General features: G+C 33.8%; 2 protein-coding genes across 5 annotated transcripts in view; both read right to left on the bottom strand.

Annotated features, from left to right (window-relative positions):
• Positions 1–15830, bottom strand: part of LOC105325462 (dedicator of cytokinesis protein 7) — a 61058-nt gene that overhangs the window by 19557 nt on the left and 25671 nt on the right. For 2 of the 3 annotated variants that reach the window (XR_010708071.1, XM_066067627.1), the window contains exons 27-32: positions 7270–7446; positions 4196–4369; positions 3029–3179; positions 2705–2798; positions 1899–1998; positions 1567–1698 (exon numbers count right to left, since the gene is read on the bottom strand). Coding sequence is in view for 2 of the 3 variants with exons in the window: in XM_066067627.1 (XP_065923699.1) it covers positions 1567–1698; positions 1899–1998; positions 2705–2798; positions 3029–3179; positions 4196–4369; positions 7270–7446 (828 nt within the window). In the remaining variant the exon portion in view is untranslated. The remainder of the gene's footprint in view (positions 1–1566; positions 1699–1898; positions 1999–2704; positions 2799–3028; positions 3180–4195; positions 4370–7269; positions 7447–15830) is intronic. The other variant, XM_066067628.1, reaches the window with a different exon arrangement.
• On the bottom strand, positions 8067–15608 carry LOC105340872 (CAP-Gly domain-containing linker protein 1). Of its 2 annotated transcripts, XM_066067629.1 has the most exons (10): positions 14708–15608; positions 14094–14605; positions 10906–11162; positions 10763–10816; positions 10607–10678; positions 10294–10459; positions 10097–10168; positions 9892–10008; positions 9624–9692; positions 8067–9476 (listed from the first exon to the last, which is right to left on the bottom strand). In XM_066067629.1, exons 1-10 carry the CDS (start codon positions 14784–14786, stop codon positions 9150–9152), a joined length of 1725 nt encoding a protein of 574 aa, XP_065923701.1. In that variant the 5' UTR covers positions 14787–15608; the 3' UTR covers positions 8067–9149. The 2 variants fall into 2 exon arrangements, with proteins under 2 accessions (XP_065923701.1, XP_065923702.1); XM_066067630.1 differs by lacking the exon at positions 10097–10168.

The following is a 15830-nucleotide window of genomic DNA, read 5'->3' as shown; positions in this document are numbered from 1 at the left end:
CTATTACAAACAATTTTAAAATTGCAGAAACACTACAATCATATCATCTAATTTAAATTAGATTCCCTATAGGGTCTTTTCATCAATTTACTTGCATGACTAATAAATTTAAACAACTTCTAAAAATAGTTCACTTCTTTATTTTAATAATGATATTATTTATTTCCTTTTAAATTAGCCCCAAAGCCACTGCCCATTTTACAGATTATCAATTTTCCATACACACATGCTCCATCTAAACCATGGCTCAGATAATGGCCCCCTTGGGACAAATGAATTCAGCCAGCTCCTAAGAATTTATCATTGACAAACAAAAATTCTGCATTGTCAGTTGATAAAATACTTATAAAAGATAAATTTAGTTAACGCATAAAGACAAAAAACCTCCATTTGAATGTATTTTATATAAATATATTTTAGGGTGTTTTAATGCTATAAATTAATAAAATCTGTAAGGATTACCTCCCTTACTTTTCAACATCAGTGAACAATATATAGAATGAGGAAAATGAAAACTGTCATAAAATCATTAAATCTTGTCTGATCCTAAAAAAAATTACAGGTGCACATCTTCAGATGGTGATCAACATAATATGTACAAATTTTCAGACTGTTCCATGCAGTAGTAAAAAATTCTATAGGGGGGACAAAGTTGCATCTACAGAGAGACGGACAGACGGACGGACAGGGTGAAACCAATATACCCCCTTAAACTTCATTTGTGGGGGTATAGGGGTATAATGAGACTCCTGGGGTATCACTAGTTACTAATTTCTATTATTGGGGTTACTTGGGGTTCTAATGAGTATACTTGGGGTTCCTTGGGGTATCCTTGGGGTACTACGAGGTGACCCTTGGATTCAAATGAGACCCCTTGGGTATAAATAGTTATTAATTTCTATCACTGGGGTACCTTGGGGTGAGCCTTTGATTCGAATGAGACCCCTGGGGTATCACTGGTTAATAACTTTATCATTTGGGTTCCATGGGGTTCTTACGGGTTTCCTTGGGGTTTCTTGGGGTACCCTTGGGGTACTAAGAGGTGACCCTTGAAGTCCAATAAGACCCCTTGGGTATTAAAATTTATTAATTTTTGTCATTGGGGTTCCTTGGGGTATCCTTGAGGTTCCTTGGGGTTTCCTTGGGGTTCCTTGGGGTTCCTTGGGGTTAAAAGACGCACCCTGTTATATGTATTGATATTATGTCAAATCAAAGAAGGTATATAATAACATATCACAAAGATGCCATATTCTAGTTTTCACTTATTACGTCACTTCCCCCACTGCTGAAAGTGCAAAGATGTAAATCAGCGGTAAACAATGATCGTTCAAGCTCATGGTTAAATCATATTCAAAAAAGTTTTCAAGCAAACTTACTTTTCTTTATTCGAAACAGACAACTGAATTAAAAAATCTCGAATAGTTGCGTGATATAAACCCAAACACTCAGTTTAGCCGATAACTGGTACAGTACCAGTATAGATTACCTTAGTTTCTATAGATATACCTTAATGACAATTGACCTACTATAGTGACTATAGACCTCGCATTGTGACTATAGACTTACCCTTGTGACTAGAGCCCGCTGAGTGGCAAACATGTTTTTCAGGACAGATGTTGACTGATTAAGGCTGAGACTGTGGAGCAGGATACGTAAAGCATTACTCTGTAAGGGCGTGTACTCCATACTTCTAGCAATCTGTCAATGGTGATGAATGCATTTATCGCTTCATACAATATGATAGTATTAACAATCAACTTGAAAACTTTCAAGTTTAGCTACAGAGAAAAGAGCTTATGTAGCATACTTAAGTGTATCATTGATTTGTCTGGCTACATATATTAAGAGTAAGCATAATGGTGTAGGTCTATTGACTTTGACCTCTGTTGACCCCTGACCTGTATGATGAGTTCCAGTGTGTCCAGGGCCACCATGCTGATTTCTGCGGCCAGACTTCCCTCAGTGTGAGCGTCAGCCTCCACATTGCGAGGCTTTACACTGCAATAAAAATACACCTCTCTCTCAAAGTAAGTTTTCCCTACATGGATTCATAGATAGAGATTAAACTTTTGAACTTTTTAACAAAAATATTTATATCTTTTTTTGGAAAAAAAAAAACTTTTTTGGAACTTTAAAAACACAGCATTTCAAAGCATCAAACATAGTGATTGAATTTTGATCTTAACCTCAAAACAAAATAAGTTTTACTATTTATACCAAGATCTCATTCTACATCATTACATGAATTCTAGTACATGTATTAAATTCTTTTTCAAAGTGATGTAAGAAGGAAACAATAGGCGAAGTTTAGGAGTGTAATTCCTGTGGGGTTTGGTTACATGATGCCTATTGGGTTAAGGACTGTAATCGTGTGGTGTTAGGGAGCATAACACCTATAGGGTTTATGAGTGTAATTCCTGTGGGATTTAGGAGTATATGTTTAGGAGTGTAACTCCAATAGGTTTTGGGAGTGTAGCTTCTATAGGGTTTTGGAGTGTTCCTTCTGTTGGGTTTAGGAGTGTAACTTCTTTAGGGTTCAGGAGTGTAACCCTTACAGGGTTTAGGAAGGTAACACTTTTGGGATTTTGAAGGATATTTTCTGTAGTGGTTAAGGAGTGTAATTTCTGTGATGTTAAGGAGAGTAATTTCTGTGGGATCTAGGTGTGTAATTCCTTTGGGTTTGTTTGTTTGCTTATCTCCTTACCTTTCTGTCTGATCAAGAGAAGGTTTGTAGTTTATCTGATCCTTCCTCCATCTGAGTCTACTGTCTCCTTGGGAACTCATCTGGCCATTATCACCTGCACAAGTAGCAAAAAATACAGGTATCATAAAACATTTGGATAATATGCATGTCTGGTTTTAAGCTCATTTAAGATACTGGCTCTGGATCTTATATACACAAGCAGTACTAAATGACAAATGTGTAATTGATACATGTATAATTTCAAGTTAACTACATAACAAACACTGACGTGTTATGAAAATTCATCATTAAATAATTATCTTGACATACTTTAGAGACACATACCTGCCATTTGACTGTAAGATGTCTGCCGTCTCCTCAACATCATCTCTGTCCTGGCGTTCAAATTTCCGAGGATTGCCTCCTCCAGGCGAGACTTCATGTCCACACTTTTCTGAATGGTTTGCTTGGAGCACTGAGCGATGCTCTTCTTTCCCTGTGTGACGGAATTAACTGATCAGTCTTTAGCTGAATTAATGTATAGTTCTATGTATGTATCTAGTGGAGTTCTACTGGTGTGAAGTATCTACCAATGACTGCTGTTGTAAACTACTGATGTGGCACAACTTTATTCAGTGAGGTTTGTGATGGCATTCAGTATTTATTTACCAACATAACAATGATAAGACAACTGTATGTTCTCAAGTATTGAATATAATATATATTACAAAGGACATATCAACTACAGGATACAGAATATTGAGTCACACAGAAACAAAAAAAAAACAAGAGTAAAAAATTCACAGGATACGTCAAACTTGCAATTACACAACAGTCCAACTTGATCCAAATTCTACCAGCCTCCTACAATTCAGAACTCTTTAACACTGCAATAATATTACCTTATTAACATTACATCAATTCTTCAACATCTTAATGAAATTACAGAAATACTTACTGAAAAAAATTCAGACTGGGTGTGATCCCAAGTCTATCATAATCTTAGAAGAATTGAGAAACACACGTGGGTGTCTGCATGCTGCTGTGAGGATGAACGGGTCAATGTTTTACCAGAATAAGGCAAGGTGAGATGACAGGTAGCCAAAAGTACTGAAGTAGGGGGAGGGGATCACTGTAAAAGGTGGCTTATGGGACTTAAATAAGAGGCCACAATTCATACCAAGAACCTTTAAGTTATATGTTACAGTGGGCTTAAAGAAACAAAGAAATCGGACCTGGCAGGAAGCAGAAACCACAAATCTGCCAGGATATTATAGCATTCCAAGAAAGTTGTAATTCATTATTAGCAGCTTAAATATGTTTAATATGTTATCAAAGTTTGCCTTGGGAAAAAAGCCAACCCCAGAGGATATTCCAGTGTTGAGACAGGGTAAATTTTAGGAGGGTCAATTTTCATAAAACTCTACAGGGATATGATAAAGGGAGTGCTTGCCATGAATTATGGGGGTTTATTCCTTATGGTGGAAGCTGCTAGCAGAAAGCTTTGTATACCTGTGAGGTGTCCTCTTTGCTTCTTTGGCGCTGAAGCAAATCCTGGGATTTTCTCTGAAGGCCTTCCCATAATAATTCGTAAGATCTAGGCAGGCTAGCGCTCTTAGGGCGGGGAGCATCGAACAAAGTTTCAGCCAGATGAGCCGATAATCGGAAAGGCTTTAACCATTTTGGCTGTGTAATAAAGGTTCAGAAGTGCACAAGGTTTAGCACAGCATTGCACACTAAAACACAGCACTCCAGAGAATTAAAACCAAGCAGTTTACTGAGGGTTGATACATCTTACGCTAACAGGGACAGATAACTGCATAATGCTTCATGCTATGGCATCCTTTGTGCTGAAGGAATGATAAATTCTCACTAAAACTTTCCAGGTTTAACTACATGCTCAGACTACCTTCTCCAGTGCTGGTAAGGGAGATAAGTCTAGGTGTATGGTGCCCTATCTACAGCTACAGCCATTAGATTCTGATCATGCACATTCTCTATTTATTCATTGTTACAAACACTTAAATTGATGATCATGCTGACATATTTCTAGAAAAATTACTATTTCATACCAGGAAATCTTTGAGAGCAAGCTTCATTTAAACAATTTTTATTATCAGTTTCCATGGCTTGTTTCTTGTGTTGTCTTTTGTACAATAAACATGATTAAAAAACATAGAAAATGATGCATCTATAGTTTGATTACTATAGAATTAAAAAGTTTTACTTAGATGATAGACCAGAGGAGCTGTATCAGAGAGCTATTCTAGCCATATATTTTTGGCCATGTAAAAAATAAGAGATTAGAAGGACTGAGTGGGACAGAAATCTAGCTCTGAACATGGCTTTTCAAGTTAAAGCAGAACAGCAGCCATTGTAAGACAAACCCCTTGCAGCATTCACACAACCTGATACTAGTAAAAAGAGACTCCATCACCAAACACACCATACATAGTTGGCATTAAAAAGCTTGTGGAGTTGAAGATATATCAGGATCTTCAGATTCAATTGAGAACCTTTAACATCATTTTACTCGGATTTCATTGTAGTCATTACTTCTAATTAAAACAGTGGCATTTAAGTACGCAAAGCAGTTTAGCTGGTTTTGTCTGAATACAAGATCTGAGAAGAAGTAGTTAAGGTAAGTACAGCATTTGTACCACTACCTCATACACTGAGATTTTTTCTAGCATGTACCCTGTATTTCTGGGAGAGGACCATTAATTTTCCTGTTCACTATTAAGTGTATTGCTTTATCTGGTTCCTGTTTATTAGTTACACTACCTCACTTTTTTGTTGACTATTCTTTTTAGTACTGTGATTTCTCTACTTCTTCTGTTAACAATATGTAAATTAATGACTGGAACACATTAAATCCACAGCTAAGTTGAAATAAATCTCACTTCTCATGCATTTGACAATTACAGTGTTTTTGCTGTGCAATGTGCAACCAAACCACACCTTATTTAATACATGTACCATAAATATTAATTTTACAGGTTTTTCATCTCATATTCTGACAAGACTCTTTGAATGAAAAACATATTCACCTGATTAAAAAGTGATTTATTTATCTTTTTTCTGGTGTTTATATATTGGTTTTTAATTTGTTTTTATTTACAACGAGTTATCCCTAAAAGTGCATTCATTTGGAAACAAGTATTGCAATTTTTTCATCAGGTTCAACAGCAAATAAAGACAGCGCACATCAACGACCACTGACCATTTAATGAACAAGTTAATTTTGTTAAACAAAATGGCAGCCGATATGGCAGCACCCATTTTTTTGGCGGAAAGTACATCAATTTTGATAGATTTTTCTTTTGTGTCATCACATTTATTAGGTCTTGCTGCACTTGTATCACTCTTTTTATTTGTTTCAACTATTAACACAAGCATGTACTTAAATTTTCAGACAAGAGGAGGTGCAAAGACAATTACATATTAATATGGTTACCCCTTAATTACCTGTAGGACCATTAACAGCAGTGTGAGGAATCTGGATCATGTTCAATGTAATATGCAAGAATATAACATGGTCATGCAGACACACCAAATGTAGAACAATAATTATATTAACAATGGCTTTAACAGAGTTGATGTCGTGTAAAACAAATGTGAATATAACTGTGAATAATTGACATAAAAAATACTTAAAAGGTGTGATAAGAGAGGGGCAATGTCCGCCACCCAAGCATGCAACACAACAACACACAGTCCCTGAACAACCAATCACACAGCACCAGCTGTCTCCACACTAACAGAGAATAACCTGTACGTCAATTGTCTGTATACATTGCAGCACACACAGGGAGTCCACAAAAAGCCTTCCATCCTTACAGGGTTGTCTCTAAGACCTAGGGGCAGGGAATTCCCCTGCCTATTATGACAATTACCCTGCTATTATTGCATTTCAAACACAATCTAGCTATAAGCTAGACACCCAGACCCCCCTTCTACTTTTTTATTTCTTCCTTCTACTTCAAATTTTAAAGACAACCCTGCATACATGTACAACAATGAAATACAGAGCCTCCAAAGCTGTTTCTCTGTATCCTCTCCCTCACAGGATAACATTTATAGGGATCAAACACACAGACTAACTTGATTGACACCTGTCAATCAGCATGTTGATGGACACAGTGAGGAAGAGGAAACAGAAGCACTGTGTGGCATGCTTTATCACAGATAAACAACATGTATGTATTGTGTAATCAGTAAAATTTGTGAGAGCTCATAGCTTTTCATAGAACCCTTACCCATATATTAACAATGAAACACAGTATTGATTTCTTAAAAGTTACAAGCAAGTTGTAAAAATTACACCCAAAAGTACATTTATGAAACTGAAAATCCAATTTCTAAATTGTTCTTTTCAAATAATTCCTTAATACATCATCTCTTTTTAAAACATATCATTACATTAACTTCAAACCTGAAGCTGCCTAAGGTAAAATCATTACAGTAACATTTATATTTATCAATTTCATAAAATGTTTTCCTAGTTTTACTTTTTTCAGACAGGCAGTAATTGTCTATCCCTGTATAACAGACATCAGACTGATAAACAATGAATGTGGACTTACCTTGTACTCAAAGTTTGAGATACAGAAGTAGAGGACATCTAGGATCTGAGCGAGCACATTCACATTGAGTTCACTCCACCACTGACGAACCACGGACTCGTCCGCATTCTTGATGACCCACAGGAAACAGATTAACAGGTTACGAGTGCACTCGGTGGTCAGTGGACTCTTCTTGCTCTGAAAGACACACACAAAGCAATGGAAATCAGAGAAAATCAGAGGAAATCAAAGGAAATCATTGGACTTAGTGTTTAAGTCTAGGTCTCAAACGCACTCAAAGGAACATTCTTCATAAACAATACAATAAAAAAGTCTTTAAAAACTTGATACATATTCAAATAATAAAACACATAAAATGCAATCCAGAATAAAAAAGGAAAATCCACGCGTACTTTTTCTGGGTTTTAATGCATTTTATGGTAGGAATCATATATTTATATCACGCTATGAGAACATAGCATATATAAGTCAATACTTTAAAGATGAACAATCCTCCATCTGTATGCATGGAGGAATATTCCTTCATCATTACATGATAACAAACATCAAAAAGACTCTCACTGAGTTAGCACATAGGTTTTAATAACAACATAATAGAACATTCCTCCATCCTGAAGTGTAGCTGTGAATGATGAGGAATATTCGCCCATCACAAATATTCTCACTAAATAAACTTATATGTATCCGTAACAACATAGGGGAACATTCCTCCCTTTTGATGTGTAGCTGTGAATGATAGAGGAATATTCCCCCATCACAAATATTCTCACTAAATAAACTAAAATGTATTGGTAACAACATAGGGGAACATTCCTTCCTCTTGATGTGTAGCTGTGATGATAGAGGAATATTCCCCCATCACAAATATTCTTAATAAAATAAACTTATATGTATCCGTAACAACATAGAGGAACATTCCTCCATCCTGATGTGTAGCTGTGAATGATAAGGAATATTCGCCCATCACAAATATTCTCACTAAATAAACTTATATGTATCCGTTACAACATAGGGGAACATTCCTCCCTTTTGATGTGTAGCTGTGAATGATAGAGGAATATTCCCCCATCACAAATATTCTCACTAAATAAACTTATATGTATTGGTAACAACATAGGAGAACATTCCTTCATCTTGATGCGTTGCTGTAAATGATAGAGGAATATTCCCCCATCACAAATATTCTTAATGAATTAAATAAACTTATATGTATTAGTAACAACATAGGAGAACATTCCTTCATCTTGATGTGTAGCTGTAAATGATAGAGGAATATTCCCCCATCACAAATATTCTTAATGAATAAAATAAACTTATATGGATTAGTAACAACATAGGAGAACATTACTTCATCATGATGTGTAGCTGTGAATGATAGAGGAATATTCCCCCATCACAAATATTGATTGCCCTAAGTTGGGGCAACCCACATACCAAAAAAATAAATTAAATTTCAAGAATTTCTTAACAGGACGCCCAAATACTTTGTTGCATAAAGAAGAAAAAAAAAGTGTTTTTTTCCTTTGACTTTTTGGTTGAACCCGCAAAGGGGAACAACTTTTGGAAAGTGTGGATTGTACTATAACAAATATTCTCAGTATGTAAATTTACTAAGTGAATATTTCTTCACCCCTATGCGTTTTTAACGAGTGCATAGTAGAATTTTTTTCATCATTAGTCAATTGAATATATGAAGATTCTTACAGAATGAGCATATATGAACATAAGGGAACATTTATACCTTTTATCTGTTATCAGTGCTAATGAATACAAGGAGGAATATTCCTCCATCATAACACAATTATCTACAAAAATATTCTCACTAGATACATGTAATACAAATATACATATATGTTGTTGGCAGAGTAGATTACAGTACATTATTTTTCCTCAATGTATTTGGTAATTGCTACCAACTGCTCATCTACAGTTGTGGACAGTTTATCTATTTTGATAATGTTCTCATCAACTATTCCCTTCATTGATAAGATAATAAATTCCTGTTGGAAAGTTTGCTGATCCTTGTCATTAAGTTTAAAGGAATGTTTTTGAGGGGAATGGACAAATTGGGCATCTCTAATTAATCCTACTGGCTTGTGGCAATATGTGAGAATAGCTCCTTTTCTTGCAGCATAAAATATTTTGCCGTTGGTGTATTCAACCAATAGGATTTCTTTTTCTTGTTCCTCCTCTATTTCTTTGTTTTTCTAAAATGTTTTGTAAAGGTTGGTTTTATTAAGATCACTTTATAAATATGAATTCTATTACAAGAAAGAGACAGGTTTGATTTAATGAAGTCTAATCCTCCCCTTCACAACGCGCGCTTTATTAAAAAAAGATTATCTGTGAATTACCTTTTTCTCACCAGCTGAACGAACCCTTGGTAAATCATCTGGAACGCTCTTCCTTTTCTCTAAACTTTTCTATATTAATTAAAAATCTATGGTTAGTTTGACATAGACATTTGGTATTCATCATTATTATGTTAAAAAAATCTTATCTTAGTTTGGTTATTTTATAATATACATGTGCATTTTAACCAATTTTTAGTGCTATATATAAGAAACTATAAATATGTGCACAATTTTTTTTAATGACAATACACTAATTATATAATACAACCTGCTGACTGGTGGGTGTGATCTGAGTATTTTGCCTAGCCCGTACTGCAGCCTCCTCAGCATGCATTCTATTCTGAATTTCCACTTCAAGTTCTTTTTCCAAATCAATAATCCTCTTCTGAAATACAAATAAATCAAAATTAATCCAAATTAACAAATTTAAAAATCCCAATCAGTAATATAGTTGCATTTAAGTATTCTCTTACGTTCAAATTTGCCACCATAACTTTCTGCTCCTCAGCTTTTGTCACCACAGAAATTAGTTGCTTCTTTAATACCTACAGAAATATTTATAGTTGTAATTGATGAGGTGTGTTAATAAATCTATAGTATATATTCCACCAAGTATTTTTAAAGAAATTAAATACTGCAAGACCTCTTGTTTTAGGATCAAAGTGCTTACAACAATCTTGCCATCTTTTTCTTTCACCAAATGTTTTTGTTCAATCAAAGACTGTTCTGTACATCTTAGCTTTTCCGACATGGTCACAATTTTCTGTTTTAGTTCTTTAATTTCTTTATTGTCCGAGTCAATCTGGGTTTCTTTTTCAGCCATTTTCTTTTTTGACCTGGTATATATAAAATAAAAGTTTTAAATTAAGAAGTTTTATGATTAGTTTCTAAATTATAATTTGGAAATAAACAAAGTATCAAACATAAAGTGGCTGTATAATTGTTTATAAAATGAAGTATTACACAATAAAATTGGTGCTTACCGTTTGCATTTTGTAATACTTTCTGTTTCTGCTTCGTCATTGGCTTTCCTTTTCTGCGAAGTCGTTTTCATGCTGTAAAATTTAGTTAGTGTTAGTGTTTCCCGAAATGCACTCCCTTTACATGTACATTGTTACAGAATTCTACAAACTTCTCACCGTTTAGTAGGTGATTTCTCTTCAGGCACTTCTGTAGTACTTTCTCTTTCACATCTGGAAAAAAAAATAATAAAAAATTGACAAAATGTTAACATATTATAAAAGCTATATTCTTGATAATGATATTGATGAAATGCTGTTACCTCTGACAAGCGCTGCGGAATTCTTCTGGAATGAGGTCTCCATTCTTAAATCTTGTAAGCAACAATATTTTAAGGTCTTTTCTTTTAACCTTCGAAAAATGCCAGAAACAGTACTGAGAGCACTGTTCTGATCTTTTTTGTCCTTTAATACAACCGTGCTCGAAAGCTGTGAAGACGTCTTTAATAAGTTCCCAAATGTCATCTTCACTGGCTGCTAAATTAAGGTGAACCTTGTAAGAATTTTTCAGTTCAGTTTTCTGAAAAGAAAAAATACATTTAGACTTTATAAATGCATATATGGTTATGCTATAAAAATTATAATTGTTGTAGTTGTTTCTCAAATGCATCATACCAGTTTACAGATATTTATTTACTCTAATGCGATGCACATTTGTTTGTAGACGTTATCTTACTACCAGTATAATAAACACATGTATCTACTCATTATATTCTCATGTTTCACTAAAAGCTGTCATTTACTGGGCCATATCTTTAAGATGCTTATTAAAAGTTCTTGCCGAGAAGATACAAATTATCTTCTCTCAGTATTATTATATATTAAGCTGGTCAATGAAAACATCCTACAAAATAACCCAGTGTTGTAAAAAGGGATTTTCTTTAAAAAAAACTACGCAAGCTTTTTTATCAAAAAGTTTGATTATCGTTTTAGACTTTAGAGAAACTGAAAATATAAAAACGATCAGAAAGAAGTATGCATTAGAATTTTATACACACACTTAAAGTGTGACGGGGATCCTCCCTGTCACTGGCACTGATTGATAACTATTGTTTATACATTGTATTTACAAGTTTATTTGTATATTTACAACGAACATGAATTTCACACTATATATATGTTAGGTGCTGGGTTTTATAAAAGTATATAAATTATATTTTAATTGCTTTATTGTGGATCAGTTCATTATTACAGCTGCATTATTGCTAAAATGGACAGAATGTTTAAATTATATAACAGCTTATGCATTTTGTTCTATAAATGTGTAAGCCTAGTAAAAATATTTTTTTTTGTTATATTACATCGTCAGCATTTTACCACAAGCCTTGTTTTACTAGGAAACTGAAATGATGTGTGTTGAAATTTATTGGGCAAATGGCTTGTTTAATATTTTTAGTGTTTTCTTAATAGTGTAACGTGACAAACTTGTCAATGAAATTAAAACAATAGTTCTATTTACAGTTAATTTACATATTTACACATATACACTACAAGAGCAAAACACATCACTTAATATAATACACTTAAATATCTGTCCTCTTCAAGTCTTACTCCCCGACTCCCCCTCTCTTCCCTTCTTATCATTTTTACTCCCCCATCCCAGGGTTTCTCAGCCATAAATCACCCCTCATAGCACTCCCTGGCTAGAGAGAAAATAAACAATTAAACCAATGACCCCCCTTTTCCTACAGGTCTGATAAGACATCAGAGACCCACAAGCTGCACAGACGGATGGCATATCAATTAGGTGCCACCTGGACATTTAACGGTTCACTCAGACTAACACGATCTCCAATTAACATACATATAAATTTGCCAGTTTATCCCAATAGCTTTAAATGATGCCAAACATCATATGATCGGTAGAGGGATCATATTACAGCACTGCAGTGCGATGCTGCAAAATCAATGATAAGTTGATAGGTAATGTATGACTATGGGGATTTCCAAAATGTCTTATCTGATGAATTAAAATAAGAACATAAAAAAAATTCTGAAACAAAGTGAAATTTGCAAAAAATAAAGCATTAAGGAAGTCTACATAAATGCAAAAAACTTAATTTTTTTCAGCATTTCTTTTGTTATAAATTAGTTTTAAGCTTGAAAGGTAATTAATGTTATATCTAAATCATAGGGTGAAAAGAGTTTGAAATACATGCCTTTTCAGACACCTTACTGCAGATAAGAAAGCACTCAACAATTCTGAGGAAAATTGACACAGCAGGGGTGCTGGGAGCCTTATCTGATACAATTTGTAGGCTTGCAAAGATAAACAAGTAATAATCAACTGACCATCATCCATTCTCACAAATATTAGCAGTCAATTAGCATCATTTAATATACTTTGTCACTGAAAAAGTGTTTATGTGTGATATGCAAAGATGATTATTTAATGCGCTGTTGCTCTGGCTGGAATAAATTTGTTTCAATGGAATTATTCACAATTAGTTATTTACTTTTTAGACAACTTTGCAACAATTCTTGAAATCTTATTATACTACGTTGGGTAATACAATATATAGTCGTGCATTAAATCCTAAAACCCATGGCGTGTAACAATATGGTATGACCGATATTTTTTCATTTTAATTGCATTTTTATTAACTCTGTTATCGGAATATATCTAGGTCAGTTCAGCTTCAATGTGAAAGTTAAACTGACATTACTGTTTTTGCGAGGTTATGTCTGAATGTTATATTGCATTCAGGTAATAAAATATTACCTATTTGTTAATGAGAGTGACATTCGAGTGTGATAATAGAAATTTACCCGTGGGAGAAAATTCTTTGATGTGGAAATGTAATTCATTTTAACAGATGGTTTTAATACATTTGTATGTTACACAGGCAAAGACCATCCTGTTGATTTGAACATATTTTTATTACACAAAAGTACAATTTGGATTGGGCACAAGTTCAATATCTTAGACCGCCCTCTCCCACAATCTGTTTAAGTGATGCATTTTTGTATAATTTTCAAATGTCTGTGTCATTATGAGTGGCAATTTTTTTAAAAAGAATTCTGCTAGAATAATTTCTTAAATTTATTGTTTTTCTTTTTGTTTCTTTTGGTTTAAATTTTGATATCGGACTCTTTAAATCATTGGATTATCTGAATTACAAAACCTACAATTTATTGGTTGAGGAAAAGAAGGGGGTAGTGAATTTTCCGATTTTTCTGAATCGTGATGTTGTATTTAAGTTATGCGTTGGTAATAATAATATCTTACATTTTTGCAAGTAGACATATTCTAGGGATATTAAAAATAAAAACAATAGTCATAAAAATATTTTCAATTAAAACTATCAATATTTATTATGATCATGATGACTTTGTGTTCTTTTGAAAAGAAAGATATTGCATTTTGGACTGTCATTCAGTGAATAAGGCATACTGATGCATGAGTAAATATATGTCCTTATAAAAATATTTTTTATTAACATGTACTTACCGATTTATTCATGATTGCTGCAATTTCTGACCTCCATTTAGTTGAAATAGTTTTGGGGGTCTGTCCAGCGTAATTCCTCCGACAAGTTAGGAGCAGTTTTCGAAAAAAGCTGACTTTTTCTGCAAAACTTAACTCCTGGGAGTGTTCATGAATTTCATTGTGCTTAAATGCTAGAAACAAAGCTTGATCTTTGGTCAAGTTCTGATAGATGTCCATATAAACAAATTCGTATTTTTCCTTTTGCACACATTCATCAGAATTCAAAATTCTTTGTAATGCTGCTCTGGTGTGGTTTCCACCCAGAACCTCTACAGATTTTTTTCCTGGTAAACAAAGGTCAGCAATAGGGACATTTTCACATACACGTAGAAGTCCAACTAATGTAGTGTAAGGCTGGAAGTTTTGAATGAATGAATCTGCAAGTTCATTCACGTGATTTTCATTTAATAATCTAATGCAATGGTCACTGCTCGGAGAAATAAGGTTATCAACATGTACTTTGACATGAGTACCTACAATAAGAAGGAAAAATAAATGTAGTTTTTTTTGGGGATTTTTTTTTAAATATTATTTAAAATAAAAATATTTTATGACATTGAATTTTATAAACATACCTTTTAATGATTTTTCAATCATGTCACCATCTATACTTTTGAAAATTTCATCGTCAGTTAAAATGACTTCTCGGGACATCTTTGATTTTCAATCTACATCACCATCAACAGTTGCAAGTGCTGATGATGGTCTTTGGTGTAAGGAATAAAAGCCCGTAAAATTTAACCAATCACAATGCGCGAATGAGCAACTCACCGTGCCTTACAATTTGACAGTGGCTAACACTGGTTATAATCTCACTCAAGATTTTCAATTCAGAATGAACATTTCCAGAGAATTCAACCCTGTTTCAAAAAACTGGCAAATTGAAACTTGTAATGAACTTGGGATTTCTTTTGTTGAGAGAGATGTGCTTTATCTACCAAGCTCCCATTTAGGAGTTCCGTCTACTTGTTTCAAAATTAGAGGTGATGGAAATTGTTTGTTCAGAAGTATTGCGTTTGCTGTTAGTGGCAATGAAGAACTTCACCTATATATCAGGAATATTATAACATCTTTTATTGCAAAGAGCAGAAATCCGATTGTATATAATGAAACTCCAGAGGATTATCTCAAACGATCAAAGATGAGGGAAAATGGTGTGTGGGGTACTGATATAGAAATTTATTTTGCTGCCAAAGTCTTTAATTGCTCAATTTTTGTGTATTCAAAACATGGACATTCGTATGAATGGTTGGAATTTAAACCAGAAAATAAAACCACAAGTTTAGCTATATATCTACATCATAAGAATTCCGATCACTATGATGTTGTTACATCTGTTAGCAACTTAAGTGAATTGCCACTAAAGGACAAAGAAAATCAGCATGGCTATGTAAAGGAGCCATTTATTTGCATTGATAATGATGATCAACATGAAAAGGATGACACTCAGTTTGATATTTCAATGGTGAGTAACAAACTTATTGTTTTGAATATATTAAACCATGATTCTTTTAAAAACATAAATGATGATGAAAACTATAGTATATAGAAAATGACTAATTAATATTCTTGTATTTTTTTCATTTAAGTCAAATTTGTCTGACATACTTAAAAGCATGAGTTTTGAGGACGGTGAAAAAGTTAAAGACTTGTCTGATGTAGGAAGTAAACAAACGGCAGACCCATTTGATTTTGAGA

Source organism: Magallana gigas, chromosome 7, assembly GCF_963853765.1.
Source record: "Magallana gigas chromosome 7, xbMagGiga1.1, whole genome shotgun sequence".
In the NCBI taxonomy this organism is placed as follows: domain Eukaryota; kingdom Metazoa; phylum Mollusca; class Bivalvia; order Ostreida; family Ostreidae; genus Magallana; species Magallana gigas.
Note: the sequence above shows the minus strand (reverse complement) of the source record. Positions and strands in the feature narration are given on the sequence as shown.